At 56.9% G+C, this 17,064-nt stretch overlaps 2 protein-coding genes across 6 annotated transcripts in view; one reads left to right on the forward strand and one right to left on the reverse strand.

Moving 5' to 3' along the window:
* Positions 1–1,078, forward strand: part of DDX11 (DEAD/H-box helicase 11) — a 36,119-nt gene extending 35,041 nt beyond the window's left edge. For all 3 annotated transcript variants that reach the window (XM_044228825.1, XM_044228827.1, XM_044228826.1), the window contains exon 29: positions 58–1,078. In XM_044228825.1, coding sequence (XP_044084760.1) covers positions 58–87 — 30 coding nt within the window. In that variant the 3' untranslated portion in view covers positions 88–1,078. The remainder of the gene's footprint in view (positions 1–57) is intronic.
* Positions 1,075–15,948, reverse strand: WASHC1 (WASH complex subunit 1). Of its 3 annotated transcripts, none has more exons than XM_044228831.1 (12): positions 15,927–15,948; positions 12,238–12,391; positions 6,976–7,092; positions 5,243–5,354; positions 4,909–5,055; positions 4,614–4,750; positions 4,277–4,412; positions 3,880–4,081; positions 3,629–3,796; positions 2,719–2,877; positions 1,662–1,730; positions 1,075–1,502 (listed from the first exon to the last, which is right to left on the reverse strand). In XM_044228831.1, the coding sequence occupies exons 2-12, from the start codon at positions 12,384–12,386 to the stop codon at positions 1,363–1,365; spliced, it is 1,536 nt and encodes a 511-aa protein (XP_044084766.1). In that variant the 5' UTR covers positions 12,387–12,391; positions 15,927–15,948; the 3' UTR covers positions 1,075–1,362. The 3 variants fall into 3 exon arrangements, with proteins under 3 accessions (XP_044084766.1, XP_044084764.1, XP_044084763.1); XM_044228829.1 differs by lacking the exon at positions 15,927–15,948 and adding an exon at positions 15,231–15,405 and having other exon boundaries at positions 1,075–1,404; XM_044228828.1 differs by lacking the exons at positions 6,976–7,092; positions 15,927–15,948.
* Positions 15,949–17,064: the final 1,116 nt, after the last annotated feature.

The raw sequence follows: 17,064 nt of genomic DNA on the forward strand, positions 1-17,064 counted from the left end.
CTGAGAGCCCCCCACCCCTGAGATCTCGTGCCTCACTGCTTTTCCCTGTCTCCCCAGTTTCATCGTGAGAAGTCTGTCCCTTCCTGATGGATGGCCCACCACTGCCCAGATGCCAGCCTCTTCCTTCCAGCTGCTCACGTGAAATGTTTGCCTCATGCCTGCTTTGTGGGGATTCGGGCTAAGAAGGTGAAGCCCAGCTGGAGACCAGACCAGCCCCTTTCTGGAATCAGTGGGCTGCCAAGACTAGGCACAGGTGGAAAAGCCAGTAAGAGAACATCAGGTCGATCCTGAAGAAACCGTGGGTCCTGGCCATCCTGGGACCCATCCCAGGGCAGTCTGGCTCCCTGGAATTGAATGCCCATTCACCACGGTCCAGAGTCCAGCTCTCTGCCCAGCTTTGCGGCCAGTCTTCCACTGCGGCATCTCTGTCCTCCCTTTGGTGTCCATTCTCTCACAGGTGAGGCGGAACATGCCCTCTAGCCTTTCCCTTTTCTGGCTACAATTTGTTGTTCTAGACCTTCACCTTCTTTTCAAAACCAAGAACATTCCCTATTTCCAGCCCCAGGTCCCTGGAGTCTATAGGGCTCCTTCTGCCCAGGGCCCTCTGACCACCTCAATCCTAGCACCTTTCTCGGTGTTAAGAAGAACTGGGAAGAACCGTGTGCCGACTCCCCCACCTGCTGGTCTCTCTCTTCCCCAACCAGTGCTGGCCCCTAACCTGTCCCACCGCATGTCTAGCTCCCTTGGCCTGGCTCCACGTCCTCCTCCGTCAGTGGCACCTCCTTTCCACTCAGCCACTGGAGCAAACTCTAAGACACCTCCTCCCCTGACTTCAGCCATTATGCCAAGGGCCATTAGGCTCCCAGCAGGACTATTTTTAGAGACCCCGTGTCTGTCACAGAGACATTTTTCCCTGTGTGAAAATCTCCTTCCCTCCATCTGCAACAGCCAGCCCTGTTGACAGCACCTCTCTGCTGTCCCTGACCCAGAGGAAGGGCCCTCAGTTCACCTAGTGCTCTGCCCACACTCGCCCCCTGCACGGCTAGGGTTCCTTAAGTAAAAGCACACTCTTGCTTTATGCTCGGTTCCCGCGTGACACTGCTTTATTGATGCACGTACTCACTTCAGTCTGTGGCTGGAGGAGAGCACAAGGGCTCCCCGCTCCCAGCCACTTGGCCTCAGAAGCTGGCTACCTCACTCCTTGAAGAAGGTCCAGGTGCAGGTCTGGGACAGTCCTCCATGGTCCCCGTTCCTCCATGGGCAGCAGGGGTCGAGAGACCCACAGGCCAGGCATCTCATCCTGGTTGTGTCCATGTGAGGGTGAGACCTAAATCTGGGTCTCGGTGGGGAGGGAGTGAGCCTCTAGGATTCCCAGTCGTCCTCATCCTCTTCTCCAGGTGGCTGCTGTGGGGGAGGCAGAGGTGGGATGGAGTCTGACATTCGGGCAAAGGCTCCTCCTGGCCCCTCGCTGGCCCCTGTTGCGGGTCCTTTCCCAGAGATACCTGGTAGGACAGAGATGGAGGTTGAGGGGGTTAATTTGGGACACCGGTTCACCCAGCCGCTGGAGACTTAAAAACCGGAAGAAAAAAGCAGAATGTGCAGGATACAGAACATCCTGAGATTCGCAGCCCAGAGAAGGCAGCCAGGCTCCCATGTCCTACCTTTACGCCGCATGACCAGCTTGTTAAAGAGATCCGACATCAGGTCCCCACCTTGGCTTGTGGCTCTCACTGTAGCAGGAAGAAGTCCCAGGTCAAGAAGGATGAGGGGACCAAGGAAAAATCTGCCCCTGGGGTGATCTTCTCAGGGCTGGTCCTCTTTTCTGCTCACTCTCCACACCTGCCAGCCCCGCCCCCCAGCCACAGCATCACTGCCAGGTCCCAGAGCTGCAGGCGGTCACTGGAGCCAGCACCGGGGCACTATTAAACTGGCAGAGCTGCCCTGTGAGAAAAAGTGGGCAAGGAGGAGGGGCCCCCACTGTATGGGCAAGGAAACTGGCCCAGAGAGGTTGTTGGGCAGTTTGCCTGAAGTCACAGCACAAATCTCAGAAATCTAGCTCGAACTCAAGCTCGGGACTCAAAGGCACTGCGGCTTTGGCCCCGGGTGTTGTTTTTTTTTTTTCAATTTTATTTATGTGACAGCCAGAGAGCACAAGCAGAGGGAATGGCAGAGGGAGAGGGAAAAGCAAGCTCTGCACTAGGCAGAGAGCCTGGTGTGGGGCTTGATTCCATCATCCTGGATCATGACCTGAGCCGAGGGCAGATGCTTAATCTGAGCCCCCCAGGCGCCTCAGGGCCTGAATGTTCTGTTCGTGCTACACTCAGGATGCAGGGCACGGAACCTGCGGCCTCAAGAGGCTTAGAGAAGCAGGACTGCGCCAACCCTCCAGGTCCACAGTCCCTACAGCAACTCAGATTCCCAACCATGTCCTAAGACAGCTCCTGGCAGAATCTGAGCTGGGGGAGGCTTTGTCTCCTGAGTTTAGAGAGGAAGTTCTAAGCAGGCTCCAAAACCAGGAAGGAACCCACAGCTTAGGTAGGAAGGGTGGGAATGTTAGGGACGGCTGCCCAGGGCTTCCCACAGACTGCCTGGGGAAAGCATGGGGCGGGTGGGCTGGGTGCTGCTCCTCTGACCTCTTGGGAGTCTGGTGGGGGCTACGAGAGAAGGTGGCCCTTTCCTGAGAGCCCCCCTACTAGAGCGGGCTGAGGATCCTCTCACCTTGCTCCTGCTCCTTCTGTTTCTTCTTCTCCAGCTTGCGCTCCTTGACACTGCGGAGCTTGGCCTTGCCGATGCCCCCAGCCTGGCGGATGGACTCCAGCAGAGTGGCCCGGCCACTGGAGGGGTCCACCACTTCCTTGGGAGCTCCCTGGACTGTAGCTGGGGGGGGGGGGCAGGGTGTGAGGAAGAGGGCTCCTCAGGCAGGCCATGCTGCAGGACAGCCTTGCCCAGCCTGAGGTTCTGGGGGTCCAGGGGCTTCCCCTTGAGCCTGGCTGTGGGTCTTTTCCTTTTGAAAGAGGAAGCCAGTGAGTGAGTCTGAGCTCTGGGAGACGGTGTGCAGTCTGGATGCTGTTTGCATCTGCCTGAGCTCAGCCAGTCCTATGTCCAGGCACCCCTGGTCCCTCTCCTAATGCCACCTAGTTTAGGGGCGAATGCAGAGGTGGACTGTGGGAATCTACTGATGGAGACAGTGTCTGAACTTGACACATGAGCCAACATGGGGTTTCTTTGCCACCTTTGGGTGCTGGAGATAAGCGGGGAGATGTCCTGCTAAAACTGAAATCCTGCCATTTACGGATATGAGTACTTCCTTGCTGAAGCCTTCTACTGTTTCCAGTAGCTGCCCCTTTCCCACTGGTATAATTGGAAATGGGGGACAACAGCTCTACCTGTCCATGTCCAGGCTCCCTCTACTCTGGAGATAAGAATTCTGGGGGGCTACAGAGTTTGAAAGCCACTATTTCATGAACCCAGGGGAACAAGATTTTGAAAACAGCTATTCTGAAGGTCTAGAATTTATGGTCCTATAAACCTACAGGAAATCCTTCCGGGATCCAGAAATTCGAGGCATCCTCAAAGAGCACACGCCCCCTCGCCCTGACCCCCCCACATACCCCAGTGCTGCTCTTACCTGAAGGAGACACGCCACCACTGCTGTCCTCCTCCCTGGCACCTTGGACCGGGGAGGCCATGGGCTGGGGTGGGGGTGGGGGAGCGCTGACCAGCACAGCCGGAGCTGGGGGAGGCGGGGGTGGCGGTGGCGGTGGGGGGGGTGCTATTAGCACCCCATCTTCTGGGTCTGAAAGAGAAGTGTGGGAAAGTGTGAGGTAAATGCAAGTGGCCAAGTAAGGGGTTCTTGCCCAACTGCTGCTCTCTGCTCACCCGGCTTGAAAGTCTCGGCCACCTCTGTGTGGAAGGTGGGCAGCTCTGGCATGGTGCCAGGGGCGGAGGGGGCGATGCCGGGGCCCAGGTCAGCGCTGTACATGAGGTCATCGGCGATGCCTGGCAGGTCGGGCAGGTAGGACGGCACGTCGATCTCAGGCACTTGGCCCAGGTCAGGCACATAGAAGTAGTTCTCTGGAACCTGCAGGATTAGGTGGGGGCACGAGCGGGGGCTGAAGGGGGCTTGGGCCCTGCATTTAGACCCTGGGGCAGTCAGCAGGGCCTAGTGCATACCCATGGACAGCAGGGTGGGAGCAGGGGCTCCACAGACCGCTCACCTAGAGGACGCCGCCAGGCTTTCTTGTCCCCCCTCCCCAGCAGGCAGCATGGGCTCTACCTGCTGCTCCAGCTGCTCCCTCTTGCTGATGGACAAAGGGGCATCGAACAGCTTCTCCTCGGTCTCTGCCCCCAACATCACATTGGTCTTTGTTACAGCACCAGCCAGGGGGTCCAGAAAGACATACTTTTTGTACCTACAGAGGTGGAAGGAATGTCGGGCTGCCTATCATCAGCTGGAGGCCCAGGGTCCTGACCCAGCTTTCCTATTTCATCCAGGCCAGTTAGTCTATATTGTGGACGCTGACACCTCAAAAGGGCAATCAGACTGCTGGGGACCCCACAAAGCCAGGCCAGGCCACCCAGCCACCCTCCCAGGGCCCCGCTGTGTGCCGTACAGGTTCTCAGTAGTGTTGAATAGCAGCAAGGAGCTGACGGAGCTGATGTTACTGGGAAGGCCCCCGAGCCCCTCCTCGGCCTCATCCTCAGGCTCAGGCTTGGTGTTCACACACACAGGGAAGTATTTCAGCTTCTCCTGGCAGGGGCAGTAGTGCAAGGATGGTGGGCTTCAGGACTGGGCCAAAGTGACCACCCATCCCAGTCCTAGTCCTCTCGGGGAACAGAGCCCTCAGTTCCTCCCCAACACCCAGGACCACCTCTGATCACCCCCTGTAAGGTGTGAGCCCCCCAGACCTGCAGGGCCCACTCGTCCAGGGGGCGGTGCTTGCTCTGGATCCTGTGGCGGGGGCGTCTCTGCAGGCCAGGGTCCTGGGCACCTGTGAAGATGGACCCGTACTCCTGCAGGCGCTCTGGAGCTGGGTACTTGGCACTGGAGAACACCTGGGGATACAGGGAGTCCGAGATGCTCCAGAGAGTCTGGGGGGTGGCAATTTGTACTAGAAAGCTTGAGGTGTGGCTGGGCAAGGCGGGCAGAGACCTAGGCAACTTCAGGAGCATAGGGAGAGAACAGGGATGGGATTTCTGGGACGGCCTGCCAGCCACGGGGACTCACGGTCACATGGTCTACCTTGATTGCCTTCTTGCTGCCCTTGATCTTCTCAATCTTGGCCTGGGCCAAGGAGACCCTCTCCCCAATGGCCTGCAGCTGCCTCCGGCTGAGCTCTACTCGCTGAGAGATTCTGCCATGGGGGGAGAAAAAAAAACTCAGCGGCTGAGGGCTGCTCCCCAAGCCCCTGCAGTCTCCTGCACCCCTGCTTCTATTTGCAGACTGCAAAGCCAAGGGCTTCCACAGGGGCCCTTAAAATACAGTGTAACCTGCTTGTCACGGCTGACCTTTAACTGTCCAGGTGACCTCCACATAGATCTCTACTCTGAAGGGTCTAGATGAACTTGACTGAGTTCTTGGAGCTCTGGGTACGAATGGGCAATCACCCTGGCCCCAGGGTGGTGCCTGGACTTGCCATCTGTCCGGGACAGGGCCCCTGCCTCCAGGAATTTACAGCCTCAAGCAGGGGCAAGTGGAGAGAAAATAGTCATGATTCCTGTACAAAAATGCCTATTTCCAGATGAGACTCGAGCTCCCAAGGAGGAGGGAGGGTGGGCAAAGCTGGGTCTAAATCAAGTCCCAGACCCACTCATGTGGAACTCCCCTGACACACAATAAACGGCTCCTGTGGACAAAGTCTTCACCATGGTTCCCGTGTGTGGTCAGAGGGCTCGCTCAGAGGCTTCCACCCACCATTCCTGGCGCATCGGGCTCCAGGGACTCCAAGGCCCTGAACAGGCCAAACATGTTCCCGTGTGGCCTCTGCACCGAATGGAATGCTGTCCCTGCAGACAGCCCCGGGACTGGCTTCTTTGCTTCACCGAGCACACTCCTCACTGAAGACTTCCTGACCACCGCCTCTATAAATGTGCACCGGTCACTTCCCAACCCCCCCTTTCACGGGGAGCCACTTGACATGCATCTATTGCCTATCTGCTCTCCAAGGGGGAGAGGGCTGGGCTTTGTTCCCTACTGTCTTCCCAGCACCGGCGCCTGGAGAGCTCCGCGAGTGACTAACACCCATGCGCCCTCAACGTAAGTGCACAGGAGCCTCACTTCCGCTGTCCCTGTTATTGAGCAACGGCCAGGTTCTTCTCCCTGCGGAGTGGACTGGGTGAACAGGGGCCAGGGTATCCTCCTCCCAGCTGCTCCCCCACCTGCACAAACACCAGTTCCTGCCCATGACCTCCACGCCTCACGTTCAGAGAGGGTGCGTGTCTGCACCCACCTGGCCAGAGGGAACATGCAGGTGAGAAAGGCAGGACTGCCAGCGCCAGTTTACCGGGAAAGGGCAGAGGCCACAGCGATGGCAGGGGGGCCCCCACGGTCTCTGGGGTCAGGGAACACAAGGATTTCTTTAAAGGTTTCTTTAAAGGTCAAGGCCCTGGACCCATCTTCCTAAATCAAACCTCACCAACTCTAGAAGATTCTGGCCCCCCAGAGAACCTGCCGGATCAGCCAATTTCACAGCCGAGGGGTCTTGGCTCCCTGCAGTCTTCCTGCTTACTCCTGGCCTCTTTATGTACAGGGGCTCACTGAGGCAGGGGGCTGGGGTACAAGCAGGCATGCAAAGCAGCTTAGTCTTCTCTGACAGACTGGGCTGAGTGGGCAGTGAAGGAGACAGAGGACTGAGGGCAGAGCTGCCTTCCTTCCACTGAGAGGACGAAGAACCACCAGACTTGCATGAGCTCCATCTCTTCTGACAGGAAGAAGGGTTTGTGTCCGCTGAGAAAGGGTACTTGTGCGCAAGTTACCTCCTCCAGCTCCCAGGCCAGCCTGGGAGAGGTGGTGCCCGGGGTGCGGAAGCCACCTCAGTGGTTATGTGACAGCTTGGCCTGAAGTCCACATGGAGAGTAGAAGGGACAGCAGAACTGGAGAGGGACAAAGGACATTTTGTTCTCATTCTTCCACCAAGGAGAGAAGGGCTGATCTCTCTTAGTTGTGAACACAGAGCTTAACCATAAACCCTGGCAAACTTCCAGAACGGATTATTAAATCAAGGATCTGTAAGCCCTCCGAAGAGAAAAAGGGAGCTCCCAGGGGTCAGAATTGTTCTAAATTCACAGCCTTTCTTTTTCTTTCTTTTTTTTTTTTTAAAGAGTTTATTTATTTATTTGACAGAGAGAGAGATCACAAGTAGGCAGAGAGGTAGGCAGAGAGAGGTGGGGGAAACGGCTCCCTGCTGAGCTCAATCCCAGGATCCTGGGATCATGACCTGAGCCGAAGGCAGAAGGTTTAACCCACTGAGCCACCCAGGCGCCCCAGCCTTTCTTTTTCTGACAGGGATATTAGACTGGTGTAGCAGGGGAAAACCTTAAACATAGTGCATCCTGAGTCAGCAAGGATTCTGACAGCTTCTCACAAAATCCTGTGGACGAGATGGAGCTATGGGGGTTGGAACACATTTAGAAAAACTCAGAGCCAGATGAGGAACAGCGCCCGAAGTGCACTGCTGAGCAATGGACTGATTTCAGCCTTGCACGAGATTCTCTGGCAGGACCTCGTCCAGCTCATGCAACACTGGGTTAGTAAACTGGGGAGAGCAAATGGAGGAGGGTCAACATGGTCTGCATGGAGAATCAAGACTCACAAATCTCAAGAGTCCAGAAGGATGGACTGTAATCAGCAAGACGAAACTGACAAGGGATGAGGTCCAGTACACAAACGCAGAGGATGGAGGGTTAGCAGCAAGGCCTGACGTTTTGGTTAACTAGAGCTCAGTATGTGTTAAGCAGCTTAAGAAGGAAACAGGATCTTCGCGCACACAGCTCCTTGTCCCTTCTCCCTTCTTTCAGTAAACGGGACATCCAGTCTCTTGGGGCACTAGAGAGGAAACAGACCCCAGATTAGTGAGCTAATCTGTGCTGGGCACCCACCTCTCTATAGCTGTGTCCCCTTTAAACCGGATCCACAATTTAAGAGAACTCTGAATTCCTTCTAGTCTAACTATAGGTCTGTCTTAGTCACTGCTGTGTCCCTAGCACCTGGCACTGTGTCTGACATGTAACAAATACTGGGTGAAAGAAAAGTGACAAGTTCAAGAACGTCCAAAGGAGGGTGATGGTGAGGAGTAAGCTACTCACGTCCTGAGTGTTCTGGCAACAGGTGAGGTGACTTAGACAATACAGTAATTCTCTCCGTATGTCAAAACCGTCACAAGTGCTGGCGGGTGGAAAGCGACTGCACTTACCCTGTTACCCCCAAAGGCAGCATGAGGACCAGCGGGTGGAGTTACAAGGAACCAGCTCTCAGGAGAACAAGGAGAACTTTCTAGTAAACTTTCCTTCTAGGAGAGCTCTGCAAATCAGATTCCCGCGGATGAGCACCCGTCAGAAATGCTCCAAGGGATGCTGCTGTGGGGGGCAGGGGAAAGCAGACAGGACTTCCAGGGTCATCCAAGAGCCCACCAGTCTAAGTAACGGCCCCCAGGCTGTCCAACCTCTCACAGTAGGAGCCGTGGTGCCAAGAGCACAGGCGAAAGGGCTCTCACGAGGGCAGCGGCAGTGCTGCAGGTGGCAACAGGAAGGACCAGCGGGCCACATGCGGCTGGGACGGAAAGCCATGACTGATTAGCAGTGCCCTCCACGAGGGTTTGGGGGAGTAGTGGCAAGAGGGTGATCTGTTTGCCATTCCTAATCTACACTCCCTCACTCGGAGGTCTGCTTCACGGCAGGTCAGTTTCCAAGCATATCGGTAAAGCCAAGTCCCCAAAACCCCAGCGTGGTCTCTGTGGGTGTCAGGAATGAACTGGCTCAGCCAGTTTGCTCAGAGCCCAGGACAGAGATGAACCGGGGAGCAGACATCTCCCAGGGACAGAAGCAGGTATGTTTACCATCTACTTCATGGCAGTGGGACCTTGAGCAATACAATGAACTGGCCTATGCCTTGGGCTTCTTCAGCTGCGACACGGGGCCGGTGCCATGTTCCCGCACTAGCTGGTGAATCAGGTGTTAGTACCACCCACGAGGTTAGGAGGGATGAGGGGCTCCAGGTGCTCAGAGGAAAGCAAGAAGAGGCGGTGCTGAGCAGACATGGGGGAGGACGGTCCAGGCCCAGGAAACAGGCACTTCACAGGGAACACCATGAAGGCGGGGTGACAGGAAGCCACTCCTCCTCCCGGAGCACCACAGGGACCACCACTTGGGCTCCTGGGCCCCACCTCCCATGCTGACCCCCCCCAACCCCCTCACAGATGATTTCCGGCCACAGCCTCCCCACCCCCTGCAATCAGCACACCCTCACGCCTTCCCGCCTGCCCACGGAGGCTGCTGGGGAGGAGGGAGCACCTCTTGCAGGTCCTATCCCTTGGCATTGCGGACACTGAAAAGCTCCTGTGTCACCTCCTCCGCCCCTGGCATGATTGGGAATGATCTGCTAATTATGCAGGCAGCTGACTGAGCTTCCTAACCTTGGGAGTCACCAGGTGCCAATCAGAGCCAGGAGAGGACAGGAGGAGGGGAGGAAGGGGTGAGAAGATGGGAAGGGAGAAAAGGGAGGGAGGGAAACCAGGAAAAGAAGGGAGAAAGGAGGGGTTGGAAAGACAAAGGAGAGGCAAGGGAACGGCTTTGCAGAGAAAAGGAATCCTTCCCCAGGGCTGAAGGGAAAGGCAAGCGATAGCACCCAAACTTCCACACACGGAAGCTGTCCAGCTCCTCTTCCCTCCGCCCCCCAACCCCCTCTGCCTCGTCATCTAAGTCATGCGAAGCAGGTGACAGGTGACGTCTCTGGGCGGCTATTTTGGGGCCTGCCTTTTCCCAGGTGAGGGACAGGCAGATCGCCCGGACAGGGGGAGACACTTGTCATTCTCTTCAGGCTCCATGCGGCTCCCGCTGCGGCAGAGCAGGAGGAAGGCCAGCTCGGAATGCTAATTTCCCATGAGCTCACCTACCTGCGGAACTGCGCACAGGCACCCCTGGGCTGAGGGGCCTGGGCCTGAAATAGGGGAGCGGTGAGGAGGAGACACAGATACCCACATGCCTCTTTACATGAGGTTTCAAGCAGGTGGAGTAAGCTTGAGGGGGAAGATTCCAGCCGGGGTCCCTTCCCTAGGACAAAAGCCCATGAAAAATGAAAACCCCGCGGGGTGTGTGGATTGCTGCAGGCTGGAGGGGAATAAGGCTGGGTCTGGGCCTGCCCCACCCCCACTATCCCTGACCCCTCCCTTTCCTTCATCCTGTTCCCAATCTGTCATGTCCTGTCATTACTTCCTCTGAAATGTCTCTTCTCCAGCCCTCCCTGAGCTCCCCTGGACTGCAGCCTCACCCCTTCCATGCCTTGACTGCAGCCAACAGTTCCTCAAAGCCCCTCCCTCCCCTCCTGGTCACTCTGAGTGCTGCCTGCTCAGCCGTCCCTAAACCCTTCTGTGGCACCCTTCTCTGCTCCAGAGCCTCCCTCCAAGGCCCAAATCAAGCACAAAGCCCTGTCCTGTTAGGGGAAGCCCCCACAGGCCCTAACCCACTCGTTCTAACAGCTCACTTGCCCCATCGTCCATCCCCCTCCCTTGGCCCCGGTACATTCCCACAGCATTGCAGAGCACAGAAAGCAGTGAGAGGCCCTGAGAATCCGGCTCCCAAGGGCATGCAATCAGAGGGGGTAAGCAAGGCCCAGGGAACCAGAGAAAGCGGACTCTTCACACCCTGTTCCACAAGGCAGGAGCTGAATGTGGGGCAAGTAGCAATGTCTGTACCCCCAGTACAAAACAGCCTATTCAGGCCAGCCTCCCCTGGGGAGCCTGGGATACACCATGCTCCCGTTCAGGCCTCTGATCCATTCGCACCCATTTCTAGACCCCAGCAGAGGCCCTGCACACCCATATTCCTACCCCTGCCTAAACACAACCTAGCCCTCCTACGGCCTTCAGGAGGCCTCCCCTGACCACATAGCAGGTATGCAGGTTTCCTCTCCAGCATCCACTTCTTCCTCACTCAAGTGAGGCCTCCTCAAGTAGGGGCCCTCATTTCCTTTGGGGAACCCGCTGCTCCACAGGCTCAGGCCCTGCACTTCAGGTGGGGCTAAAGCCGGGGGAGTAATGCGGGTAACAGGGTCTAAGCCCATCAGTGTGTCATGGCCTCTGCCCCCGCAAGGGGCTCTGGGATAGATATGAGAACCCAGCCAGGCCAGTGTCCCTCTTTCCTATTGGACCTGAACGTTGAGTGCAGGAGCATCAGCCCTGCTGGAGGCCAAGGCCTTTCTGGGAATGGGGCCAACAGAGAAACAGTAAGCTGGGATGGAATGAAAGAAAAATTAGGTACTGACGACATCGATTAAGCCCTACGACTCCATATCCTGCTCCACAGACTGGTTACTATTTGCTTCAGCGGGTTTGGGGAGTTCTGATGCCTATTTATCGTCTCTTCTCTAGATCCCTAGAAGTTGACACGGTTCATGCTGCACAGCGAAGAATCAATCCATCTCAACTTGGTGTTTCCCCCATTCTAGACTACAAGGTCCTCGGGACAGGAACCAGGTTGCACACATCGTCGGGTCCCCTCAGGGTCCAGCAGTTTTGGCCTAGGGTGGGAGGTCAGTGGGGTGACCAGGCACCAGGCTCCCGAAAGGCACCCTAAGCTCCCTGGACCACGCCAAGGCTCCCAGGAGATAGACTTCCTGCCCTCTCCTCATTCCATCCCTGGGCACAGGGACATGAAACTGTCTATAGGTGCCAAATGCCAGGAAAGGAAAGGCCAGTGTGCTAAAACTCCAGTGCCCCCCGTAGAGAAAAGCAAGCATACAATCACAATCCTGGTGAGAAAACACAAATGTTTCTGATGGGTTGCTTTTTGCCTCTATTTTGGTCGCTGGGCAGGGGGTATCTATCATCTGGGACTGATGGCTCTTAAAGGCCCGTGTCCTCTTGCTAATGTGGTCCCTGGGCATAGTTAGCACAGACATAAGCACAGAAAGGGCACATAACTACTGGTAGCAAGTTCACGGAGGAGGAGCAAAAGGGCCGCTCCCGGAGGGCGCATGCTGACTGCCCAGCCCTCAATCAGGTGTGGGTGAGTGGCAGCACCCACCTGCTGAAGATGTCTCCAGAGACCTTCTGAAGGTACTGCAGGGCATCAGCCACCTGCTGGATGGCCTCCTCCCGCCGCAGGTCCGGCTGGATGAGGGGCACGGCGTAGGTCTGCCCTGCCAACGAGTGCTGCGTCCTCGTGGGAGTCATGGTGCCTGTGGGTGGGAACCAGAGCATGAGGGACCAAGTGCCAGGAGGACAGAGCCCAGCCCCCAACCTAAGCACTCCCCCACCCCACCCACCCCCTCCTGCAACTGTTAGCTGTAGAACTGTTTGCTGTAGGTCCCACCTCTGGAGGTGGGGAGTGGGGTACAAAGCAATGGGTGGGAGGCCAGGAGCTCCCTGGAGCTGGTACTCTGTTGATGCTTGTTGCATCAATGAGGGAGGGCAAGTGGTAATGACAACAGAGACCAGAGAGAAGCAGTCAGAAGTGCACTGCTCTGCTAGGCACCCTTTCCATCCATTATGTCATTTCTACCTCCCAAGCCTAGACGAAGAAGAAAGAAACCATGGCTGCAGAGTGAAAAAGAGGTTGGAGCAGAGGGATGGATTGAGGGGTGGGGGGCCGAGAATGTCTGTGTCAACTGCCAAATGATACCCAGGTCTGGAAAAGCAGAGGAAATGCAGACTCCTGGGTTCTTTTCACTCTGGCCCCAAGGAACTCAAGACCTGTTCCTGAGACAGGACAGGTAGTGGCTGGTGACTGGGCTCTGCTCCCCCAGGCTACAGCTAAGGGGGGCCAGGAGGAAGGAGGGGCATGGGAGGGTGGGGGACAAGGAGGAAAAACACTTCTTCCAATTGCAGGATGAGGGCAGAGTCTATTTATACTGGGTTTAATTAACTCCGCTCCCTGGTGCCATTAAAGCAGCAATCATGCTGCACACGGCACTGATTTGATCGGCAAGAGATGTACCAGGCAGAATATTAAGGCTCCGGGCCCCTATAAATAGGCCTAATCACAGCCCCTCAGTAGAAGACGGTGAGGAAGACATTAATCAGAGCTGGCACTGTGCTACAGACCTTTTCTCTCTGGCCCCATGATGGGGCCCCTGAGTGCAACACAGATGGAGGTGGGGCAGGGTAAGTGTAACAGGGAGGGCTGAGGAGGCCTCACGGGAGCTTAAAGAATGGTTTGACTTGGGGTAAGTCGCTTGCCTTCTCTGAATCTCTGATTTTTCCCATTTCGCAGTCTTGAGCATGGCACCACTCTCCAAGTGGTTCTTCCCAACACAGCACACCACCATCTTCTCCAAGCTGGAGCTTACTCCTTTGCTCCCTCTGCTGGCTTCCCCAGCCCTTCCTTCTCCCAGGGCTTGTTCCTCCTACCAGCCCTCTGGGTCTGCTCTTCAACTTCTTCTTGGGCAGTGACATCCTCAGTCAGACCCGAAGCTGACTAGCATCCTCTTCTGGGCTGGAGAGTCACTCCTCACTTTCCCACTTCTCTTCCCTCCTATCACATGACCCAACTGGGGACAGCTGATGCCTAAGCCAGGAACCTAACCCTCTGAGACCACTGCACTCCTTTCAAGAAGCCCCCCCCAATTTATATTCATATTGATGCAAACTTGCTGGCCTTTCTAACCTAATTCTGTACCTCGGTTTTCCTATCTGTAAGCTCAGGAGAGGGTGAAAGGTGGAGATACTTCTGTGCACATTTTGAGATAGTTCCTTGTAAGTTACCCCAACTGTGTGTGTGTGTGCACAGGAGGGGGTCATACGGGGACAAATCTCATCAAGGAAGTAGCAGGTCCACTCAAGAATTAAGAGACTGAGGCGTGCCTGGGTGGCTCAGTCACTTGAGCATCTGCTTTTGGCTCAGCTCATGACCCCAGGGTCATGGGATCAAGCCCCACATCAGGGTCCCTGCTCAGTGGGGGGGTCTGCTTCTCCCTCTCCCTCTGCCTGCAACTGCTCATTTATGCACATGCTCTCTCTCAAGTAAAATCTTGAAAAAAGAAAAAGAACAAAGAGATTGAGTACAGCTGGTTAGTTGTTTATTCATTCCGTCTTCAGACATCTCAGGATCAGCTACTAGGTGCCAGCCATGATGGCACAGATGAGCACAGATGCCAGCCATGATGGCACATGATGGCACAACAAAGATGAGTAGGGCACTATGCTAGCCACAGAGACAGCCTCACAAACAAACACCACATGACAAGTGCTCTAATTCACAATACTAGTGGCTAGGGGAGAAGCCCCGAGGAAGGAGTGATCATCCCCGCAGAGGTTGGAGGAGTCAGCAAAAGGTTCTCAGTAGAAATGGCATCTCTCTACCAGGCCCAGCCAGGCACTGGGGAGAGGGCATTCCAGATAGAAAGACTTGAACAAAGGTGTGTAGGGAAGGGCAAGTAAGTGGTGCTGAGTGATAAGGGTACAACTATCCTTGGGCCATTAGCAGGAAAAAATTAAAAAGCCAGATTGTGATAAACACTGCATACCCCAGCAAGAAGTTGACTCCAAAGCCCTTACGCCCAAGCTGTCCAATATGCTAACCTCTAGCTGCACATGCCTGCCGGAGTGGAGGGTGGTGTAAGTGCAAAATGTAAACCAAATTTCAAAGACTTAGTAGGGAAAAAAAAATGTAGAATATCCCATTAAAATTTTTATATTGATTACAGGATGAAATGACCGTATTTTAGATACACAGAATTAAAGAACATCTATTACTAAATCGATTTCATCTGTTTGTTTTCTTAATATTTTACTTATTTATTTGAGAGAGCGCGCGCCAGAGCGAGCTCAGGCAGGTAGAGGAGCAGAGGGAGAGGGAGAAGCAGGCTCCCCACTGAGCAGGGAGCTCCACGCGGGACTCGATCCCACGGCTCTGGGATCATTACCTGAGGTGAGCGCAGACGTTTAACCGACTCAATCACCCAAGCTCCCCAATCTGTTTCTTCTTACTTGTAAAATTACAAGGTGGGGCTCACGCCGTATTTCTATTTGATGACACACTACCTTACAGAATATGGTAAAAGCCTTAAGACACCCTACCCGCCTCTCAGTGCTGTTTAATCACAGAAGTGCACGTACTCCTTCCCGCAAACCATCCCCGGGCCCCCACTCCCAGGGCCCTCAGCCGCCCAGGTTAACAGCAAGGCCGGACGCAGTCAGGAAGCAAGCGCGGGGAAAGCAGCGAGACAGGTCACCTAAGAGGGGGGGGGAGGGAAGGGAGCTGCTGAAGGGGGCTCCGAGGACTCGGTCGAGCCCGCTTGCAGGGCCCAGGGGCCAGAGAGTGCAAAGACCCGTGAAGGTCACGGGACCGGCGGGCCGCGACGGGGAGGGCGGGCTGGAGCCCCGGCCCGAGTCCCGCGGGCCGGCAGGGCCCTCCCCGCACCCCGGCCTCGGCCTCACGCCGCGGGGGAGAGCGGCTCCAGGGGTGCTGGTGAGCGGGGCGGGGCCCGTCAGACTCGGGGCAGAGGCTCGGCGCCGCTTCCGGGCGGGCGGGCGGCGCGGCGGGAAGGCAGCCGGGTCGCAGGCCTGTGCGGACGGCGGCCGCGGCCCGGCTCTGCGCCGGGCCTCCCAGGAGGAAGGACCGCGGCGTATCCCAGGCCTCGCCGCTTGGCCCGGCCCTGCCCGGCCTCCCGGAGCCCCTCCCTGCCCGCCTCCACGCCGCGTCCCGCCCCTGCACGGCCCCGCGCAGCCCCGGGGTCCCCCGCGCCCTCCCCCGGCCCGCCGCCCGCTCCTCACCTGCCCGCCGCCCGCCGCTCCGGCCGCCGCGCTTCCGCCGCGCGCGCTCCGCCGGGTCCTGGCGCCGCCGCTCGGCCTCTCGGGACGCTCGGCCCGCTGGCGGAGCTCTGCGCAGCCAGTGGCGGGCCCCCGCGCAGAACAGGCCGCCCGCGTCCCCCCGCCGCACCCTTCGCGCGTGTTGCGGGGCGCCAGGCCGCCGGGAGCCTCACTCTTCCCGACGCCCCGTCACCTCCCCGCCTTCCGCTCAGACCCGGCCGCGCGCTGCCCGCCCTCTCCGTCTGTCCGCCCCTCAGCGCCGCCCCCGCGCCCGACCCCGACCCGGGACCGGTCCTGGCCCCGCCCTCCCTCCGCCCGAGTGCGCCCGGCGGTCCCGGCTCGGCCTCCGGGGCGCACAGACGGACAGAAGGTAGAGTGGTGGGTGCGCGGCGCCTGGGCTGGTGGTTTCGTGTCTACAGACTTTCGGTTTCTCTCTGCGGTTTCTCCCACCGCCTTGGACTCAGGCTCCCCTGCATCCTCTACCCAGCCAGGCTTCGGGCTGCATCGGCCAGCGGTAGCGAGAACCCTGGCAAGTCGCTATAGCCGGAATCCCCCGGCCTCTACGTCAGATCACCCTCATCCCCCACGACCCCCCACGATCCCCCACGATCCCCCCGCGGCTTGCCCTTCGTTCCGGCTGCCCTCAACAAGAATCCTGTAGGTCGGCAGAGCAAAGAATTACCTACCCTCTTAGGGATTTTCCATCCGCTGCCCCGACCCCCGCCTCCCCACCTTGGCTAGAAATCCCCCCTCGGCCATGCTGTGTTTGCAAGGGACCCTGCTTCTGTACCGAGGTCTCTTTCCCCCTCTGTTGCAAAGTCCTAAATAAAATCTCTTCTTACTGCTAACTGTGCAGCTCTAGTTTTCTTTGACACGTCAGTTCGGAATGATGAGAAAGTTCTGGAGACTGGAAATGGTGATGGTTGTACAGCAATATGGATGTACTTAATCCCACTGAACTGTACGCTTGAAAACAGTTAAGATGGTCCATTTGTGCTATGCACGGGTTACAACAATAAAAAATAAAGCCTTTAACAGACTGAACAAAAATTTAGGTATATAAAGAAAGCATCCATCCAGAGATCCTGCAGTGGTCCCTCCT

This window comes from Neovison vison, chromosome 12 (genome assembly GCF_020171115.1).
Source record: "Neovison vison isolate M4711 chromosome 12, ASM_NN_V1, whole genome shotgun sequence".
NCBI classification, from domain to species: Eukaryota; Metazoa; Chordata; class Mammalia; order Carnivora; family Mustelidae; genus Neogale; species Neogale vison.